The sequence below is a fragment of the Lacerta agilis genome, chromosome Z (assembly GCF_009819535.1).
Source record: "Lacerta agilis isolate rLacAgi1 chromosome Z, rLacAgi1.pri, whole genome shotgun sequence".
Taxonomy (NCBI): Eukaryota; Metazoa; Chordata; class Lepidosauria; order Squamata; family Lacertidae; genus Lacerta; species Lacerta agilis.
In genome coordinates this window covers 30,253,985-30,272,369 of record NC_046331.1, presented here as the reverse complement: position 1 = coordinate 30,272,369, position 18,385 = coordinate 30,253,985, and the positions used below count along the sequence as shown (strand labels likewise).

At 42.5% G+C, this 18,385-nt stretch overlaps 1 protein-coding gene and 1 long non-coding RNA gene across 4 annotated transcripts in view; both read right to left on the bottom strand.

Moving 5' to 3' along the window:
- ENOX2 (ecto-NOX disulfide-thiol exchanger 2) overlaps positions 1 to 18,385 on the bottom strand; it is a 40,324-nt gene that overhangs the window by 6,474 nt on the left and 15,465 nt on the right. For 2 of the 3 annotated variants that reach the window (XM_033137226.1, XM_033137228.1), the window contains exons 3-12: positions 15,632 to 15,763; positions 14,535 to 14,672; positions 13,011 to 13,217; positions 10,723 to 10,956; positions 9,804 to 10,016; positions 6,950 to 7,056; positions 3,262 to 3,373; positions 2,422 to 2,603; positions 901 to 1,008; positions 145 to 207 (exon numbers count right to left, since the gene is read on the bottom strand). In XM_033137226.1, coding sequence (XP_032993117.1) covers positions 145 to 207; positions 901 to 1,008; positions 2,422 to 2,603; positions 3,262 to 3,373; positions 6,950 to 7,056; positions 9,804 to 10,016; positions 10,723 to 10,956; positions 13,011 to 13,217; positions 14,535 to 14,672; positions 15,632 to 15,763 — 1,496 coding nt within the window. The remainder of the gene's footprint in view (positions 1 to 144; positions 208 to 900; positions 1,009 to 2,421; positions 2,604 to 3,261; positions 3,374 to 6,949; positions 7,057 to 9,803; positions 10,017 to 10,722; positions 10,957 to 13,010; positions 13,218 to 14,534; positions 14,673 to 15,631; positions 15,764 to 18,385) is intronic. The other variant, XM_033137227.1, reaches the window with a different exon arrangement.
- Positions 1,138 to 2,410, bottom strand: LOC117039884. The gene is made up of 2 exons (XR_004425804.1): positions 2,152 to 2,410; positions 1,138 to 1,897 (listed from the first exon to the last, which is right to left on the bottom strand). It is a non-coding gene; the product is annotated as an uncharacterized LOC117039884 (long non-coding RNA).

Here is an 18,385-nt window from a genome sequence, read left to right as displayed (position 1 = left end):
AGGATTTGTGGCAAGCAAAGGAAAATACTGCCTGCTACCCTGCATACTAGGACTGGGTTAATAAAAAAGCAGCCATATTTGAACCTGAATTCACAAGGAAATATAAAAATAACACTATGTCAAAGTATTCAGAAAGAAACTTACGAAACTCATGTGGTCTTGATCATTGGAGTCTTTCCCCCATTCTGGTCCAGCAGCCAGTTCTTGCTATATTCAGTTGGAGAAACAAAAAGTCATAGTCCCAGTAGCATGTTATTCTTATCAGTTGAACCACTCAGCACTTTTCCTTCTCAGTGATAAACATCACCTTAGCAAACTAAGGCTGAATTAACAATCAAGAGCAGAATCATGTGCAGCCACTAGCCCAATATTATTATTTTAAGATGAGCAAGTTTTGTGCAAGTCCTCAAAGAAGTGTCTAATAATTAAAAACAACAGCAATGTCATAAAAACTCATTATGTGGGGAAAAGTCATATAGGCAGGCAATATGAAATGCAACATTGGCTTGAGACTACAATACCTTTGACATGTAAAAGATTCAAAGTCTCAACGGATATGATGCAAGTTACCCGACTTCATACACCTTTGCTCTGTTCATACCAATGCCAGTAAATAGGTTACTACATGATTCAAGACTGTTTTGGCAAGGCCTAGATTATGTATGTATGTATGTATGTATGTATGTATGTATGTATGTACATTTTTATCCCACCCTTCCTCCAAGGATAGTGGGCAACATACATGGTTCTCCCTATTCCATTGTATTTTATCTTCACAACTACCCTATGAGGTGGGTTTAGGTTGTAAGAGAGAAATACTGGCTCCCAGTTACAAATGGAGCTTTATGTCCAAGTTAGGATGGAGAGCCAGCAAGACCAGCACCTGGGAGCAAACCTTACCTTTTCATTTAGGCTTTCAAGCAATTTGTCGAGTTGTGCTTTTTCTTCATTGACTTTTTCCAGTTCAGCATTTCTTCTTTCACATTCATCTTGGAGTTTCAGGAGATGCTTGGAAAGAGGAAGAGAACAGTTTCATTTATTGTATTTTTAGCCACCCAATCCCAGACACTGAGTAAAGTACAAACAAAACCGAAACTAATATTAGATAAATACTAGTTTGTCTAATATTAGTTTCGGTTTTGTTTGTACTTTACTAATTTATTCATTATACTATACTAATTTATTCATTAAATAATTTGGCAATCCGGTTGGCCACTGTGAGAACAGGATGCTGGAAAACATGGGCACCTGGTCTGACCCAGCAGGGCTGTTCTTAGATAAAGTGTTACTTCCTCTGCTCTATCTACTTTTCCACTGTCTTATCCCCTATTTTATTCCAACCTCTCTCCCAGTGGAGCTCCTTTTTGGCAGAACCTATCTTCAATGCATTGAGAAACATTTATTATATAACATCCAGCCCATTTTACATATAGCACCAATTGCTCATGGTACAACTTTTGCATACAAAAGTTAAAGCTTCCTGAGCTGTTCATTTTTAGAGAACATCCCTTTTTAATTATCCAAAACACTTGCTATTGTTCTTTCTGGGGATGAGAGAGCCTTTGTAGTCCCTCTGACTAGCATAGCTTTTAGGAACATAAAAGATATTCCTGAAACAGTTGCTTGGAACAAACAATTTAGGTGCCCTTTCATGGTGCCAACTCTGTGAAGAAGACCCGCATTAGTCCACGTGATTAGGTCCATTAATTGTTCTACCTGTCACATGGAACCACACTGATTAACTCTTTCCCCAGCCACACAGAAGCAGTTTTACAACTACATCAGAAATCACATTTCAGAAATGCATTCAGGGAAGGCTCTGGCACTGTAAAGCCTAAACAGTACTGCTCTGTAGTCAAGTCTACTTCTTAGTAGCTCAGCATTCCCATGTTGTAACCTTGGAAAGCTGCTGCCAACCTAGCAGTTTGAAAGCACGTCAAAGTGCAAATAGATAAATAGGGACCGCTCCGGCGGGAAGGTAAAAGGCATTTCCGTGTGCTGCTCTGGTTCACCAGAAGCGGCTTAGTCATGCCGGCCACATGACCCAAAAGCTGTACGCCGGCTCCCTCAGCCAGTAACACGAGATGAGCGCCGCAACCCCAGAGTCGGACACAACTGGACCTAATGGTCAGGGGTCCCTTTACCTTTAACCTTGGAAAGAGGATTTGGACATGTTGCAAGCTTCACGAGGGCATTTATTTTCACTCCAATAAAAGGCATCAGTAGAACAGCCTTCCCCAGAGGTTTAGGACTACAACCCCCTTCAGCACCGTCCATCATAGACAGTGGTCAGGAATTATGGGAGTTGGAATCCAAAACGTCTGGAGGCACCATATAGGGGAAGAGAGATCTTCTTTGGCACAAGGCAATTATTACAAATTTTCATTGGAGGTGGTTTCCTTTTGCAGGAAAGAGTTCTACCTGCTGCATGCCTTGCAAAGCCTGCTGGAGAATCTTTAATTTCTGGTCCTTGCTTATGTCTTCATCTCTGTCCACTTTGCCCTGCTCTTGCTTTAAGAGATCCACCTCATTCCTGTAGGCATCAAGCTGACATTTTAAGCTGTCATTTTCTTCCTTCAGAGCTTCTGCTTGAGATATTAAAGCTGGGGTTGGGAAGAGAAAAAAATGGGAAGGTGGACTCACCTATTGTCCTTGGAATTAGTTTGACCTTCACTGTTCCCCATTTGGTTATTTATTTTCTAGAACACCTTCTAAATATATACTTAATTCCTTAATAAACGTATTGGAGATGTTTGTGTTATACACGTGTTATACATCAGCATCTGGTCTCACCTGTTTTGGTAACTTGCTCTGTAGACACCCATGACACAGCTGTAGTATGGACTGCATCAGACTGATCTGTAGTTTGCATGATACCATGCGTGCTTTGCAACAGGGGTCAGTAAGCAAATGCAATGGCTGTACATCACAGGAACAAATCATTTTCTACAGGTCCCATCCCCTGTATTAACTGGTGCCTCAGACAGCTCTTTGTGGGACTACCGAGTGCATTTCAGATTTTATGTGAGAATCCAGATCTGCAGGAACTCAAACAATGAATATAGGTAGGTCATCTAGAAATATGAAATCCCCAGTGCAGGATTGCCATTCTCAATCAGCTACCATTTTGTAACTGACTCTAGTTGGAAAAACGTGGGGCCCTGATTTAAAATAATAGGTAAGTAGAACACACAAGCTTGAATACTGCTCACCCCTGCACTTGAATACTCTGGCTTCCTTTCAACACAGTGCCAGTCATACCTGACTCTTCCATCTCCTTGGCATCTGATGGCTCTGTCTCATCGTCAGACATTTCCATTTCCTCTTCTCGTCGAATGCCCATCAGCTCATCATTCTGAATGTTGCGGATTTCCTATGATTTAAAGAGCATTTTTTTATATATAAAAGAAAAAAGAAATGCTACTGATTGCTCTGCATGCTGGTTCACAGTTAAGAACCTGCAGGAAGTACCAGGAGAAAAAGAATAGGGGGAGAAGTGTAGCAACTTTGTGTTTGGTAATGGCAAGCTTTGGACACTTAAACCTAACAAGTTTCCAATTTGTGCAATTTGATAGAATTCATTCACAGAATTTTGGGGTGGGGAAGATTAGCATGGAATTCAAAACAACTCCCCCTTGGTGATAACTTGCACAGCACATTCAGAGAACAAAATGCTTTATGTTCCTTGTCCATTTTTTAATTCTCAAGAAATTGAGGATTGAGTAATTTTAATTACTCAAACAAGCCTCATGATCATTTCATTCTTTATACACATGGCTGGGGAATGATGCAAACCAAAGCCTCCCCAGTTCAACTCTTGAGCTTCTGGAACACCAGATCTTAGCAACAGTCAGGTTCTAAGGTAGAAGTGCAGTCTTCTCTGAAAAATGGTTATTTTGGAGGAAGGGGTGGAAAAAACCTAAGAGACTTATCCTTTGGCTATTGCCTGGATATTAGGGTGAGAAATCCCACCAACTCCCAGCCCCTTCCACAGATGCAAACCATGGAGGGGTAGCAAGGGGCTAAGTGCATAGCAGCTCCAGAATTGACAGGAAAGCCACATGGCAGCTAAACAGAAGTGAACAACCAGACAAAAGTGTGATGGTTAAAGAGATGGGATGATTTGCTCCTAGGGCATTGGGGGACTTTTATGCTGGATTTATGTTACCTAGCCTAGTATTGCTTACGCTGACTAACATCAGCTATTCAGAAACTCAGGCAGAGAAGAGTCTTTCCCAGGGCTTTTTTTCCTAGAAAAAGAGGTGCTGGAACTTGTTGCCAGGGAACAGCAACACTACAGAGGTGCCAGAATGCCCTGGTCTTTCCCATCGCTGCTACCCAATCCTTCCAACTGGAGATACCAGGGATTGAACCAGCAACCTTCCACATTAAAAGCACCAACAAAAATAAAAGAATGGATGAATGAATGAAGGACCTACTTATGTGATGCTTACACAAAAAACTATGCAGTAGAACGAAATATCATTATACCCCCCTTCCTTGTCCCCTGATCCCTTTCTTTTTCCTCACACCGAATGTGGGGAACTGTGAAAAGGACCCTATGAATTGAAATCAGAGACACTATATGTACTTTTGTTACACAATACAAATCTTTAATAATAAAAAGTAGGCGGCATTCTTCCCAAGTTCCCAAACCTCCATATTATGTTTTCCATCTCACACTATCTCCTTTTTTGTTTTTTGTTTTGGATGAAGACAGATCAATACTGGAAAGTGCTGAAAGGTTTGTTAATGTCAGATAATCAAAGCGATCAAGACATGGATCCTTAAGAACTCTCTTTTAATATGTCCCTACCCAACCACTAAAAGTAGGTGGACTATCCATGGCAGGGTGTTTTCTGTTACAGTACCAAAGGTGTGGAATTGCACTCCAGAGGGAGGCCAATCTGGCCCCATCACAGCCAGCTTCCTGCTACTCAGCAAAAACATGGCCCTTTCACAGAGCACTTGGCAGACAGACAGCAAGATTATAAGCAATACTACTGTTTGGGCCAATTCTCTTTGTTGCATTTTTAGTTGCTTTTTATGCTTTGCTGGGATTCGTTAAGACAGAGAGGCAGGATAGCAGTGTTTTTATAAATAAACATAAATGAAGATGGTTTGTGTGCCAATTACTCTGCAGGCACAGTAGGACAGGATCTAAATTTCATTTATTTATATCCTGCGTTATTCTACTCCAGTTACGAAACTACCAATAAAATTGTGCAGAATACTTGCCATATGTTCCAGATCACAATTACTTACCTGAAGCTGCCACAAACTGCAAGGAACCTCATTGTATATTTGTATTTTAAACCAGTTTAGCACATGCCCAGTTGCTTCTCACCCCAACTATTTATCACTGCGATCCAGAATAATCATGAGCAAACTATGAAAGCACACAGAGTAGCACAGGCACCACTCTTGAACAAGGCCAGACATAAAGGCACCTTTGCTTAAAAATTGCCCTTCTATATCAATGTTAGTTATTGCCTGTTTGAGTACTAAGCTATATCACGGTTTCATGTGAATCATTAAATCATTTGCAAGTATGTCTTAATGTAAGGCAGTATGGCAAAGTTCTGGCCCTCCAGTTGTTGTTGGATGAAAACTCCTATCATTTCTTACCATTGGGCATGCTGGCTGGTGCTGATAGGAGTTTGAGTCCAACACCAGAAGTTTCTGGGGAAGAACTTGAACTGTCTTCATTTCCATGTTTCTTATGTTCTCAGTTCTGCATGCCTGACAACTGAATGCATGACTGAACATTTGTAAAGCTTCTTTGGATCTTCTTAAACAAGCCTGTCCATCTCCAGCCCTTTCTAAATCATATAGAATAATGCACCACCACTTAGGGGCTTCCTTCAAATTATGCCTGGCACATTCACTGTTTCTGCTGTGGGCTTCAGTAGCAGACAGACTGCGTGGTTGCCCAGAATTTAGAGTCAGAACAGGTCAAAGAGTCAAATCCTTGCAATAGCAGAACTTCTTTAAATCATACCTGACAGTAGTTCATCTGGTCTCATCAAATGTGTGGAGAGAAAAAGCATCCAGGGAAGGAGAATCCATACTCCTTTGTTCAACTATTACAGCTAAGAATACTTATTCATATGAACCCATCTCATCTGCAACTTGAACCCAGCGCAACTGCTCTTTTCTCCATAGTGTCTGTCCCACGTGGGACATTTGTAGCCTTGTTAAAGCCTCATGGCTAATGCTAGCACTGCCACATCTTTCCAGCCATTTAACCTAAGAGCTCTGGCAGGTCAGATTGAAGGCCCACCTAGACCAACATTCTGCCCCCACAGTGGTCAGCCAGAAGCTTATGGGAAGCTCACCAGCAAGACACACACACCCATGTTCCCAAACAGCTGACATTCAGATGATTGGAGGTTATAGATGATGACCTCCTTGCCATGGTTCTAGCTACCTAAGTTTTTATAAGGCTGTTGTGTGTGTCTTAAAGCACCTGAATCCACCCTAGTATAATAGTAATAGTAATTAATTAATTAAATTATTATTATTATTATTATTATTATTATACCCCACCCATCTGACTGGGTCACCCTAGCCTCTCTGGGTGGCTTTCAACATATATAAAACATAATAAAATGTTAAACATACTTCCCTATACAGGGCTGCCCTCAGAACTGAAGAGAGCAGAGCTACAATCTTTAGGTCATGCGCATAATGCTGCCCAAAAATGCAAGTACAACTATTTCTAAGGAGCTTCATTCATATCCCACTATAATTCTGAGCTTCTTCTTAATAGTGTTCACCAATGGCTGTTCTCTTCCTCTCCTGAACTTCCTTGTGCTGTGTTTTGCTATGAACTTAGCTACATGTGCATTGCTACTTACCTTCCAGGGCAAGGCTGGAAAAATCCATCCTTTTATAAGCAAGCCTATAGGCCAAAAGGAGCTAACAAAAAGTAAAATGAAGTACCAACCTCAGCTTGCTTGCACCATACGCTGATGTTCTTACGTTGCGCTTTCGTGAAATGGTCCCAAGCCTTTTGTTTGGATGCAGAATGGTACACGGCCACTATCTGCTCGACTGCAGTTTCAAAATCAGCAGGCAAAACCAGGCCACAATATCATCCAGAGAGGGCAAGAGAAAGGAGTAAGAGAGCGGGATCAGGCAGGTGGTCCAGTGATCTTTTTCTTATGATGCTTTGCTGGGTGGAACCATAGCTGAGAAAGATGGTGCTCAGGAAGAAGCTAGAGCCACAGAACTTGGAGATCAAAGTAGCACAACAGGCAAGATCTGTTTGTATGTCCAATCAGGCAGAAGCCAAGTTAACAGAGTAAGCTGTCTTGATGAGCAGGGTGACACACTAAACACTCAAAAATTGAGTTTCTTTAAAAACTCAAGAGGAAGAAAAGCACTCATGTAAAAAGAAACAGATGTTTGGCCAGAGAGAGAAAGAGAGAGAGAGAGAGAGAGAGAGAGAGAGAGAATTTCCCCCCCTTCACATAAATAGGGCTGGGTGTATTCCATAAATCTGTAACTGCAAATAAGTACTGGACCCAAAATCCTGCACATTGAATCTTACCTTTGGTTTTTAATTCCGTTTCTAGTCCTTACTACTATAGTGATAGGCTTGGAAAAATCTCAGAAGCCAAAAAGAAATGGAGTGTGACTTCCAGTGGAGCTTTAATATTCCCAATGGGTTGGCTTGCTCATAACACTAAGGCAAACAATGGGCTCCCAGAGAGGAAATCACAGCCACTTTACTTCTCCTCTTGTTCTTCTTCTGCTGCACTGCTCTGAGCTAAGCCATCATTTAGCTCAGCATGTGATGAACCCAGGATTGTAGCTTGTCTCATTCCAGACAAACAACAGCAAGGTCTGTTCTTGGGTTTACAACTTATGGTTTGTCTTGATCAAGACAAACCATGAACCTTAGTTCAGTCAACACACTGAGCCAAAGCATGGCTTAGAGCAGTTCAGCAGCAGAACCAGGGAAGGAGTGTAGCAGCAGCGATATCCTCTCTGAAAAGCCTCACACTCATAACATTTGGATTAGCATTACATGTGAACCAGTTTTATGACTAGATTATTTTTAAAAATCACCACATGTACATATTTGCACAGCTTATATGAGAAGTTACAATGCATAGCTTTCCTCGGGATGGAATGTTATTTTAAACACAAGAGTAGGGCACTGCTCATGATGTGGGAAGTATAACATGCTGCCCCACATTCAGTAAAGTAATACAGGTCCTTTCCCAAAACATATTCCTACAAATTTCTAGCCAAAAGGTTTAGATGTGAAAGATAATCTTCCCTGAAAGGAGCTAAAAATCCATCCCATAGCCACAGGTGATTGGCTTGAACACTGGAGAGGCTATTGAATTACTCTTGCCCTGGCTAAAGATTGACCAACACCAACATCATGACAGGATTCAGGTCTGAGGTGTTCCCCCCCCCCCATCTCCACTCCCTGCACTTCCTGTTCCCCCAATTGCTACTTACTGTATCTCCTTCTGGAATCCGGGACCAATATATATATTTTTAAGGCTAACAGAATAAAACAATTCAAAACAAACACTAAGCAAACTGTAAAGGACTTCAGAATCCTCTTGGTACACTCAGGAGACAAATGGTCACACTGTGCTGTGATCCACAACAAGGTGACCTTAAAATCAGATTATCAAGGCCAGGAGGCTGCTAAGGTGTCGGCTTCCCTAGCTGTGAGGCACTGCAGTGTTGCTGCCTGCCAGGGACTTGGTTGGCTAGTTACTCAGTTCCAGAGAATGAAGGAGAGAAATCTTTGCAGGACATTCAATAGGAATAGAATCTCCTGGTTGGAAATGAGTCCTGGTTAACAACAGGGCAATGAAAACTGCAGAACACTCCCAGGGCTCAGAAGAGCACCAAATGTTTTGTACATAAAGTTTAAAGTGACACAAAAAAGGGAAAATGCAGCAATATTACATTACCTTGAAGGCTTAAATCTCCCATTTAGTAAGATGATCTGTAGATCCTCAAATGAACAGGAAGATAAGGGATTTGGCTAGACACCTACCTTTGTTGCCTAAGCCTCTGAGCAATCGCCAAAAGTACAAGGCTGTGGTTAACACAGGAGCAGCCTGTGGGTAGGAACATCACTAAGGCAGAAAATACCTGCACATCCCGAGTGTGAACAGAAATTAAGAAGACACTTCAAAGAAGATTCAGAAGCTTCAGCTGGTGCAGAAATAGGTGGTCTGTCTCCTGATGCAGTATGTATGCTGCAAGCACATGACATCTACTAAGGCTCACTAACATGTTCTTCCCTGTGTCCCATCCCATTAATAATCACCCAAGAATGCTCTCCAGACTGTACCATTAGTTTACCAAAGAAAATGTGCACAGTAGGAGTTTTGTGGGCGTTTTTGTTTGTTGTGCCTGGGGACCATTTTTTCTCCAGAAACCTATCAGAATAAGATTTTGATAGTTTTCCAGAAGCTTTGTAAGATTTTCTTGTTTCCACTGAGCATTAACGGCCTGGTAACCTTTCATTCATTTAACATTAATTTTAATGTCCAGCATTTTATCTGTTAAAGGGTTTGTTACCTTTTTCCTTTTTTTAAATGTTTGCTGGTTTTCTTTGACATTTGTATGAATGCAGCATGGTGGTTTAGAAATTTGTAAGAAATAAACCTAAATATGTTTCCTAATAAAGGGAATGTATGTTCCGGATCTGTGTCTCTCTCTCTCTCTTGTTCAACCTTCAACTGGAAAAAAAGAAAACAAAAAATGGTACATTTCCATCAAGTGAGACTTTGAAATCCTGGTTGCAAGCCCCAAACACTTACACTGAGCAAGAATTCCTGAGAGTGCAAGCTTGAACTTCTCCTTTGCTTCTTCCATTTCCTTTTCATGGGCTGCTTTCTCATTTGTAAGTCGGCGGATGTGGCTGTTGACTGACTGGATCATTGAGTAGAAGTTGTTTGCAGTCCGTCTGTTCACTTCCCCACGCTCTATCCAGGCCAGCAGTGTCTGCACCGCTTCCAAAAACTTTGAATCATCTGACCCAAGAGAGAAACACTGCTCAGGTACAAAGCACTGGTGCATTTTGCAAGTAATATTATTTAAATCATTGCTCCCTGTGTGAGAGTTTAAAACACAAAAACATAGTATGATGTTTGATAGGTTAAGACGATATTGTTTTGTTACTAGTCCTCTGCCAAACCTTCCTGTGGCTGCTATGGGGGTTCTTTTGTTATGTTTTTATGGTATAATGTATTTACATTTATGTATTAAACATTACTTAAGTCACTTGGAGATGTTCAGGTAACAAGCAACAGTCTAATTAATACTACTGTTTTGCATAGGTCTTCATGAAATGATCCACCCACGCAAGGCGAAACTCTGAAAGGCTGTGGTGGATGAGATTACCGGTAAGTCCACAGACAGTTGCAATGTACTCATCTGTTGTATGGCTACATGGGATGGATCACATCTCAGTGAAAGAGCAAATGCTTTTCATGCAAAATGTCTTGGGTGCAATCCTTAGAGTCCCCAGTTAAAAGGATCAGGTAGGAAGTGATAAGAAAGATCCTTCTTCTTCCAAGACCCTGGAGAACCATAGCCAGTCAGAGCATGCAGTACTGGGTAAGAAACAGATAACTCATCTGAAAGCATACAGGACAGCTTCCTATGTTCCTAACCACCTGCCACAATCCTCATGCAACAGTCTGCCAGTTTAGGGCATTATACTACAGCCCTATGTACCTTTTAGCTTCTCAGCAACAATACTGCACTCATAATATGAATAGTGGACAACAGGAGGTGGGGAGGGAGGGTGGAACTGTTTTTCTGCCATTCTTCTGCGATGGCGCTCTTCCCGGGCCAGCATCCGCTGCTTGCATTCCCACTCGTAGAAATCATCCCGGGCTTGAGCAAAATCCACATGCAGGCGCCCTGTGTCCTTTTTATCAGTGCTGGAGCCCAGCCTGATGCGATAACCTGGCAATGATAGTTACAGAAACAACCATCAGCAGTTTCCCTGTGATAGGGAAGTTTTTAATGTTTGATCTTTTATTGTGTTTTTAATATCCTGTTGGAAGCCGCCCAGAGTGGCTGGGGAGGCCCGGCCAGTTGGACAGAGTATAAGAAATAAATTTTATTATTATTATTATTATTATTATTATTATTATTATACTGTACCTGTTTCCCCCACCTGCAACAACATGGGGGTCTGTCTGCTTTGTCTCCAGAGACTGCCAGAGACACCTATCAGAAGGAACGTGAGCAGCTACAACTTAGGCTTAATAATATCCATGTTCAAACTGGATAAAGAAATGAACATCATCTGCTATGCATGCTCATCCACACATATCAATATGTTTGGTTTATCAATGATTGTATCACATCTATAATGCAGACCAGCTACTCGGCTCAAAAACACTTCAGGTAAATTCTGTATGAAATTGTAACTGCAATATTTGCTAAGTTGTAAACAGCACAAAGTATGCTACATGGGAAGGGTGAGCATCAGGTGAAAGGTTGCTGCGGTTTCTGTTAAGTTGCTGAAGCCTTGCCAGGTCCCTCTTACAACTCTGGAGGGTGGTTCTGATGGGGTACAGTGACACTCAGCGGCGTAGGAAGGGTGGGGTGTAAAGGGCGCTGCACCCCGGGTTCCAGGGGAGGGGGGGTTAAACTCCCCGGCCCCTCCCCCGCCGCCCGGCACCCTGTCTGGACGGGGCAGCCCCACGAGCCGCCGCTCGCTCGCCAGCTCAATGTGGGAGCAGCAGCGCTGGCCCAGATGCATGCGAGCCAGCGAGCAAGCGGTGGGTCGTGGGGCTACCCAACCCACCGCTCGCTCGCTGGCTCGCAGCAGCGCCGGCCAGATCCACTATGCATGCCCGGAAATTCCAGGCATGCACAGTGCATCTGACGCATCGTGGCAGCGCGACTCATGCCCCAGGCAGCGAAAAGGCTTCCTACGCTGCTGGTGACACTAGTTGGACAATACATGTTATTCCAGAAGGGAGGCTAACCTCCAAAGTACTCCAAAGAAGCCATGTTGGTTCTGGATAGTTTGAAAAGGTGGTACAGTGGTACCTCGGGTTACATGAGCTTCAGGTTACATATGCTTCAGTTTACAAACTCCACTAACCCAGAAATAATGCTTCAGGTTAAGAACTTTGCTTCAGGATAAGAACAGAAATTGTGCTCTGGCGATGCAACAGCAGCGGGAGACCCAATTAGCTAAAGTGGTACCTCAGGTTAAGAACAGTTTCAGGTTAAGAACGAACCTCCAGAACGAATTAAGTACTTAACCCGAGGTACCACTGTAGTTTTCGATAATCAGCTGTTTGCAACAGGTATTATAAAGATTTCAGGCCCTGAAGGAGCGTCTCCACCCTCGTTGTTCAGCCCGGCCACTGAGATCTAGCTCAGAGCCCAGGTGCAGGACCTTTTTGGTAGTGGTACCCACCCTGTGGAATGCCCTCCCATCAGATGTCAATGAGATAAGTAATTACTATGTACAAGGTTTACCTTTAGGAGACATCTGAAGGCAGCTATGTATAGGGAAGTTTTTAATGTTTAATGTTTCATTATGTTTTTGTTTATGCTGGAAGCTGCCAAAAATGGCTGGGGAAACCCAGTCAGATGGGCAGGGTACAAACAACAACAATAACAATTATCATCATCATCATTAATCATAAAGACTCATCGCTTGTTGCACTAGAACTATTCCCTCTCTTTGTGAGCTGGCCAACTCACAAGAGTTCCTTACTGTTGTTTCATGCTGACATTTTTTAGCTTGTTGGAATTGGGCCTTTTTCTGTTTTTATTAGACAAATTTATGAAAGCTATTCACAAAGGTCTGTGTCACCATTGCATGTTATAGTGAAGTTAAAAGACTCCTTAGCCAAATAACTGAAACTGGTGAGAGTTTCACCAGTACAACTGGGAAAATGGAAGGGGACACAACAGACATGACTGTATGTGGCTTTTGCAACTCTACAGAAGAAATTATCTCTGAGTCAAAAACAAAGAAAAACAATATCTACCAGACAAATAAATAGCCTTGTCCACCATGTATTCCTCAGAAAAACGGATGTGGCAGAAGTGTTTTTTGCTCTTCCGAAGTGCTAAGATCTCTCCACACTGCTCAAAAATCTCCACAACAGTCTCTTCTGTTGCATTTTCCGGCAGTCCTCCAACAAATACAGTCTTGCATCCAGGAGGTCTTTCCCTTGTGGTAGGAGGAGGGAGATCTAAGGACAACAAGAAATATGATACATAAGCTTGCCACAAGCAAAAGACATCTGGTATTCAACTACAATCCGACAACAACTGCTGCGCATTTGTGTTTCAGTGTCAGAAGGCTTGGCCAACTCTGGCCTCTTCCACACTTGCACTTGTTTTGTGCCTAGAAAGCACAGATCTGAGAGGTATTCCACTTGCCCCATGCGGTTTTGCCTTTGCCCTGCAGATTTTCCCAGGGGGGTGTAGCAGGGCAAATGGAAGTGCGGATAAGCCCTCAACGTTGCCAGGCAAAGTTATATCCTGCCAGCCTTAAAATATCAAAAATCAATATCTTTCCAGCACAGCATGCTTCCCAAAGAAGAAAAGATCCTCTTTTTTTGGCGACAGCTCGCTGCTAGATGCATACTAAAAATAAACTACAAGAACAGTGCACAGCCAAATACAAACACCCTTGTACCATTGGACACAATACCATCAGCTTTATAAAAAGGGGGAAATGAGGGTCTATAAAATTTACTTGGGTTCTCTTTTATTACTGCTTGCTCTTTAGTAGTCTGCAGCAACAGCTATGCAAAACTAGGCTTCCGTTTAGGAAATGTCCTATGCATTTTATGTTCCAGGCTATAGCCCAGCATACTGCACAATCAGCACTGCCATGATTTTCAAGCTTCATGTTGTCGAAAATCTTATTTTTTTAAAAAAAGATTTGCAACCACATCTCTATAGCTTCCTCTTCCAATTACTCCCTGACATTGAAAATATTCTAAAACAGAGAGGGTTCAACTAGAAAGTGTTAGAAATGGACTGCCAAGCAGACTAGAGCTGAGTTCTGGGAAGTTACGCATTTACCTCCCTTCCCCTTCATCAAGTGGCATTCTAGACCAGGGATGGGTATCACGCAACTCTCCAGAAGTTGCTGGACACCAGCCCTTGTGATCCCTGACTGCCACTGGTTCTCCCTGCCACTGATTTCCCCACAGCCACCTCTATACTGCTGCTTTAACCAGTAATGTTTGCTTCTCCATTTTGCCTCTCATTAAGTGGACAGAATCAGAAAGCAGCACAGCAGGGTAGTACAGAGATGGCCTCACTCCTTGAGGACATGAAGATGCTTGAGGCTCCCAGCACTCTCGTTGAGGTGCTCCTGGCCACCTCTACAATCTAAAAGCTATTCTGGCTTGGCCAAACTATAAAAAAACTATATAGAGCTTCTTCTTCCCTTCATGATCTGTACATCCACCAGTCTCTTCATCAGATGTCCCTCTTTACCTTCAATATTTCCCAATTGATCCCAGTGCAACTGCAAGAATTATGGCAAGGATTACTTGAGTTAGGTGGGAAGAGTGTGCAACTTTTGCAATGAATGATCTCCTTAATCACTGGTGGTGGCACTATTTCCAAGCCAGACATCAAGGGACTGATTGGTGGGATCCCAGTCATCATTCCAAGGGCAGGGTCAAAGTCTGAAACAGAGAGGCCATCAAGCTAGATTGTTTCAGCTGCAACTGCACAGTAATTCTAACTAGGAAAGCAGATCTTTTCTATCAGTAAAATCAAAACTTAAAGGACCTGAGAGATACATAAAGCAATGAGTCTGGAGAAGTAGAGCCATTTGGCAGCCCACATAATCCCACAAAAGCCAGTTCCCATGCATGGGAGGACAAAGCCACAGTACATCCCAACACTGGGAGATTAGCCTCACTGCCTTCTGGTTTTGTAACTAAAATGACAGCCACCACACTGAAAGCTGGCTCAGGCATCTGTTTTGCCTCTTCCACCCCAGGCTGCCTTGCCTTCTTTTAATTTTAGAAGTGCTGCATGAGTGCTTACACATAAATCCATTCATTCAGTCAATTGCTTTTTTTTAAGGAAACTTTTTAAAAAGTGCTTAACGGCTCCATAGATGGAGTGGAGGTGTTTTTTTGGTAACATACAAGAGGGTTGACCAATCAGGCCAATCACAGCCAGATTCTGCTTTAAAGTTGCACAGCTGTTTTTTGTTTATTATTGCAGCCACTCCTAAGGGCCAAGTGGGTAGAGTGCTCAGCTGATTATCTAGTCCTGCAAATACCCTTTCAAAGTGCTATTTTGCAGGGTGTTTTGCAGGTGCTGCCAATCACCTGATTAGTGAAACCTGCAAACACCCTTTCAGCTGATCCAAGTTTTTACCTACCCCATATCTGACATCATATACGACTTCCAATAGATGTAGGACAGATGGGCATGGCTTCCCTGAAAATGGCCTTGTTGGCTAAATAAGGAGGCCTAACAGGCCCAATCAGACCCAGGTCAGAGGTTCCCCACCCATTTCAGGCCACAGATCTTGTGTGTTCTCTGAACATTTACTCCCCTCAACACTCCACTGGAAAAATTAAGCATTGTGTACTTGCAGCGGCAATACCAAACCAAGAGCACAACCTACCAGGCAAAAGAGGATCTCCTGTTATTCCCATTGGTGCCATCCCCAAGTTATTCATTGCAGTGGTCCAGGCTGTTGGGTCTGACATGCCCAAATCCATTGGAGGAGACTCTAGATTCAGATTTGGAATGCTGTCTGCAGAAAGGATTATGAATGACAAACGTATTAACAAATGTACTTTTTTTTTAAATTAGCAGCATCACTTAGCCCAAATTTTTCTTTTTTTACTAATGATAAAACTGGAAGAGGAAGTGATAGAAACCAAATAAATCTCCCCTATAAAATGACACCCTGCCTATCTTGGCAAATGATGGGATAAATTCTAAGGGGGGAGTAGGATGCAACAAATACTCGCTTTAGGCACAAACTATTAGATGCAAACCACATTTGTCTGTGCTTCCCTCCCTCTCTCTAGAGTATCATCCCATCCCCCATGTACCAACATCTTGTTCTTTCCAAAATAAGAGCTCTAGTTGTAAACGCACAAGTCTTAAAATAGATGTGAGCCAGCACTTATCATAGGCCCTAGAATGATCCTCTGATGGCAGAGTATAACCCCTTAAAAAACAAAAAACAAAAAAAAACTAGGCTATAATCCAGGGCAAAGTCCATGTGTTATCTGCATGTCCAAAGGCCAAATCCCACTATCAAACTCCTGAATACATTTTCAAATTCTCTCCCATCTGCCCCAAGCTTAAAAAACAGTGGAGAGATTTGGCATAAGAGCAGCTTCAAGCGGCAAAGTCACACACAAAACAGTACATCGCAATGCCATCTTAGATCTCATGCCGAGTACTAGTAGTTTAAATTTGTTTGTTTATTCTTTTACCTATATCCCACCCTTCATCATGAAGCCCTTCGTCTCAAGGCAAGTAACAGCAGTAGGGCTGCCATATTTCAAAAACTGAAAAATCAGACACAAAAGTTGTTGTTATTTTGGCCAAAGTTGTTGATGCCCAGAAATTTCAGTGGTTTCCGATGGCCGAATCCCAGGAATGTCTGGAAAATTATGGACGTATGGCAACCCTAAACAACAGGGCAATACACAAGTAATGGAATTACCAGGAGGACCTCCCAAGCCCATCTCGAAGTTTGAGCAGGACAATAGGAAAAAATTGACTGCCGAAAACTGCTTCTAGGGAATCTCACCTTGCATAATAATGACGGTTCATCTATTCTTCTCTGTCTGAAATAATTATTTGGTTCCTCCCCTTGTACCTGTGATTACTCTATTCCAGCTCAACAGTGAAGGGAAAGCACTGGGGATGGAATGCTGAGAATGAGCCAACAGGCCCTTGCACATCTCATCAGATCAGTTTCCACTGCAACAGGTGTACTTTACATCCTCTGACCCATTCCTTTAATTGCCTGAAGAACTTGCAATTCAATTAACTCATATCTTTCCTGGCCACTGGCCATACTGGCTGTGGCAGATGAGAATTAGAATCCAACAATATCTGGAGGGCCACTGGTTCCCCATCCAATGCTCTGTTGGGGCAGGCGGTAATCAAGATAAAGGAAGTTTTCTGCTTCATGCAGTATCATTTTAGCACAATCATCAACCCTGATGTGTAGTCTGGGGCTCTAATTTCCTTTTGGATGGCTTTGCTATTTTCAGCAGGTTCCATCTGATTATTACAAATCCCCAAAATAAGAACAATCCCACATCTTTGCATGTAACTGATGCAGGTTAAACGGTATTGCTATGAGTTTGTGGGTGCCAGACCCCTCTAATCCCTGGATTCAGCAAGTGTTAAAAGCTAATCAATCCAAGCTAGCTTTCTGTGAGGTGATAGCCTGGGTGATGAGCCATTAAGAGGGATTAAGGGGCTCTGTGGGAGATGGCAAAGGGGCCCCTCCCTCCACTCATAGATAGTGAGAAGGACAAAAGCTAGAGTTGAGAGTGAGCAGTGATGTGTCTGAGAAGCAAAATAGCAACCAGAGTGACCGAAAGTCATGATGGATCTCTGCTTGAATCCAGTGCTGCAGCTATGGAAGAAACAATGCCCATTCGGGGTGTTAATAGTGTGAACCCCTGCATAGCATGCTCAGGTTGTATATATGTGTAAATAAACCATATATCCTAAAGTCTCAGCTGTGCCTCATTCCCGAAAGGAAACATGAACCCTGGGTAAGTGCCTGGAACCCCTGGAATCTCACACCACTTGGAAGTTAGGGGGGCGTGCAACTGTATCTATATTGGGCTAATGAAAATTGGTAAAGGAACATACAAGCTATTGAGTTTCACAGAGCTGTTCATCCAACACAAGGAATTACCTAGCTTATGAAATTCTGTGAAATTCAAGTCGTATTTCTACATCAACCTGCATTGGCTCAATTAAATATATGCTTTTCCTTAGCTTGTTTTTCCTATACTTTGGGATCATCATGGCAATGTCCATGTTTCATTCCAATTTTTTATGGCAGTGAGGGTGTCTTCAAAGGAAGGATAAGCACTTTGTTTTGCTACTGCATATCAACCAGACCAACAAACATAAACCCCCAATTCAGATTCATCCTGACTCAAGCACGTACACAGCTGTGACTCGCTGACTTCTGGCTATCAAGTGACAAGTAACAGAAATCCCAGAACTCAGGATCCCTGGCATGGAATGAGCTAGAATAACAGGACATTTTTCCATTCTAAAAGTGAGCCTCCGTTCACTTAGGTTCTCTCATGCAGCCCCACAACTAAAATTATAAACACAATTTAAAACATCAGATTTTAAAAACCAATTAAATCATCCAACACAATGC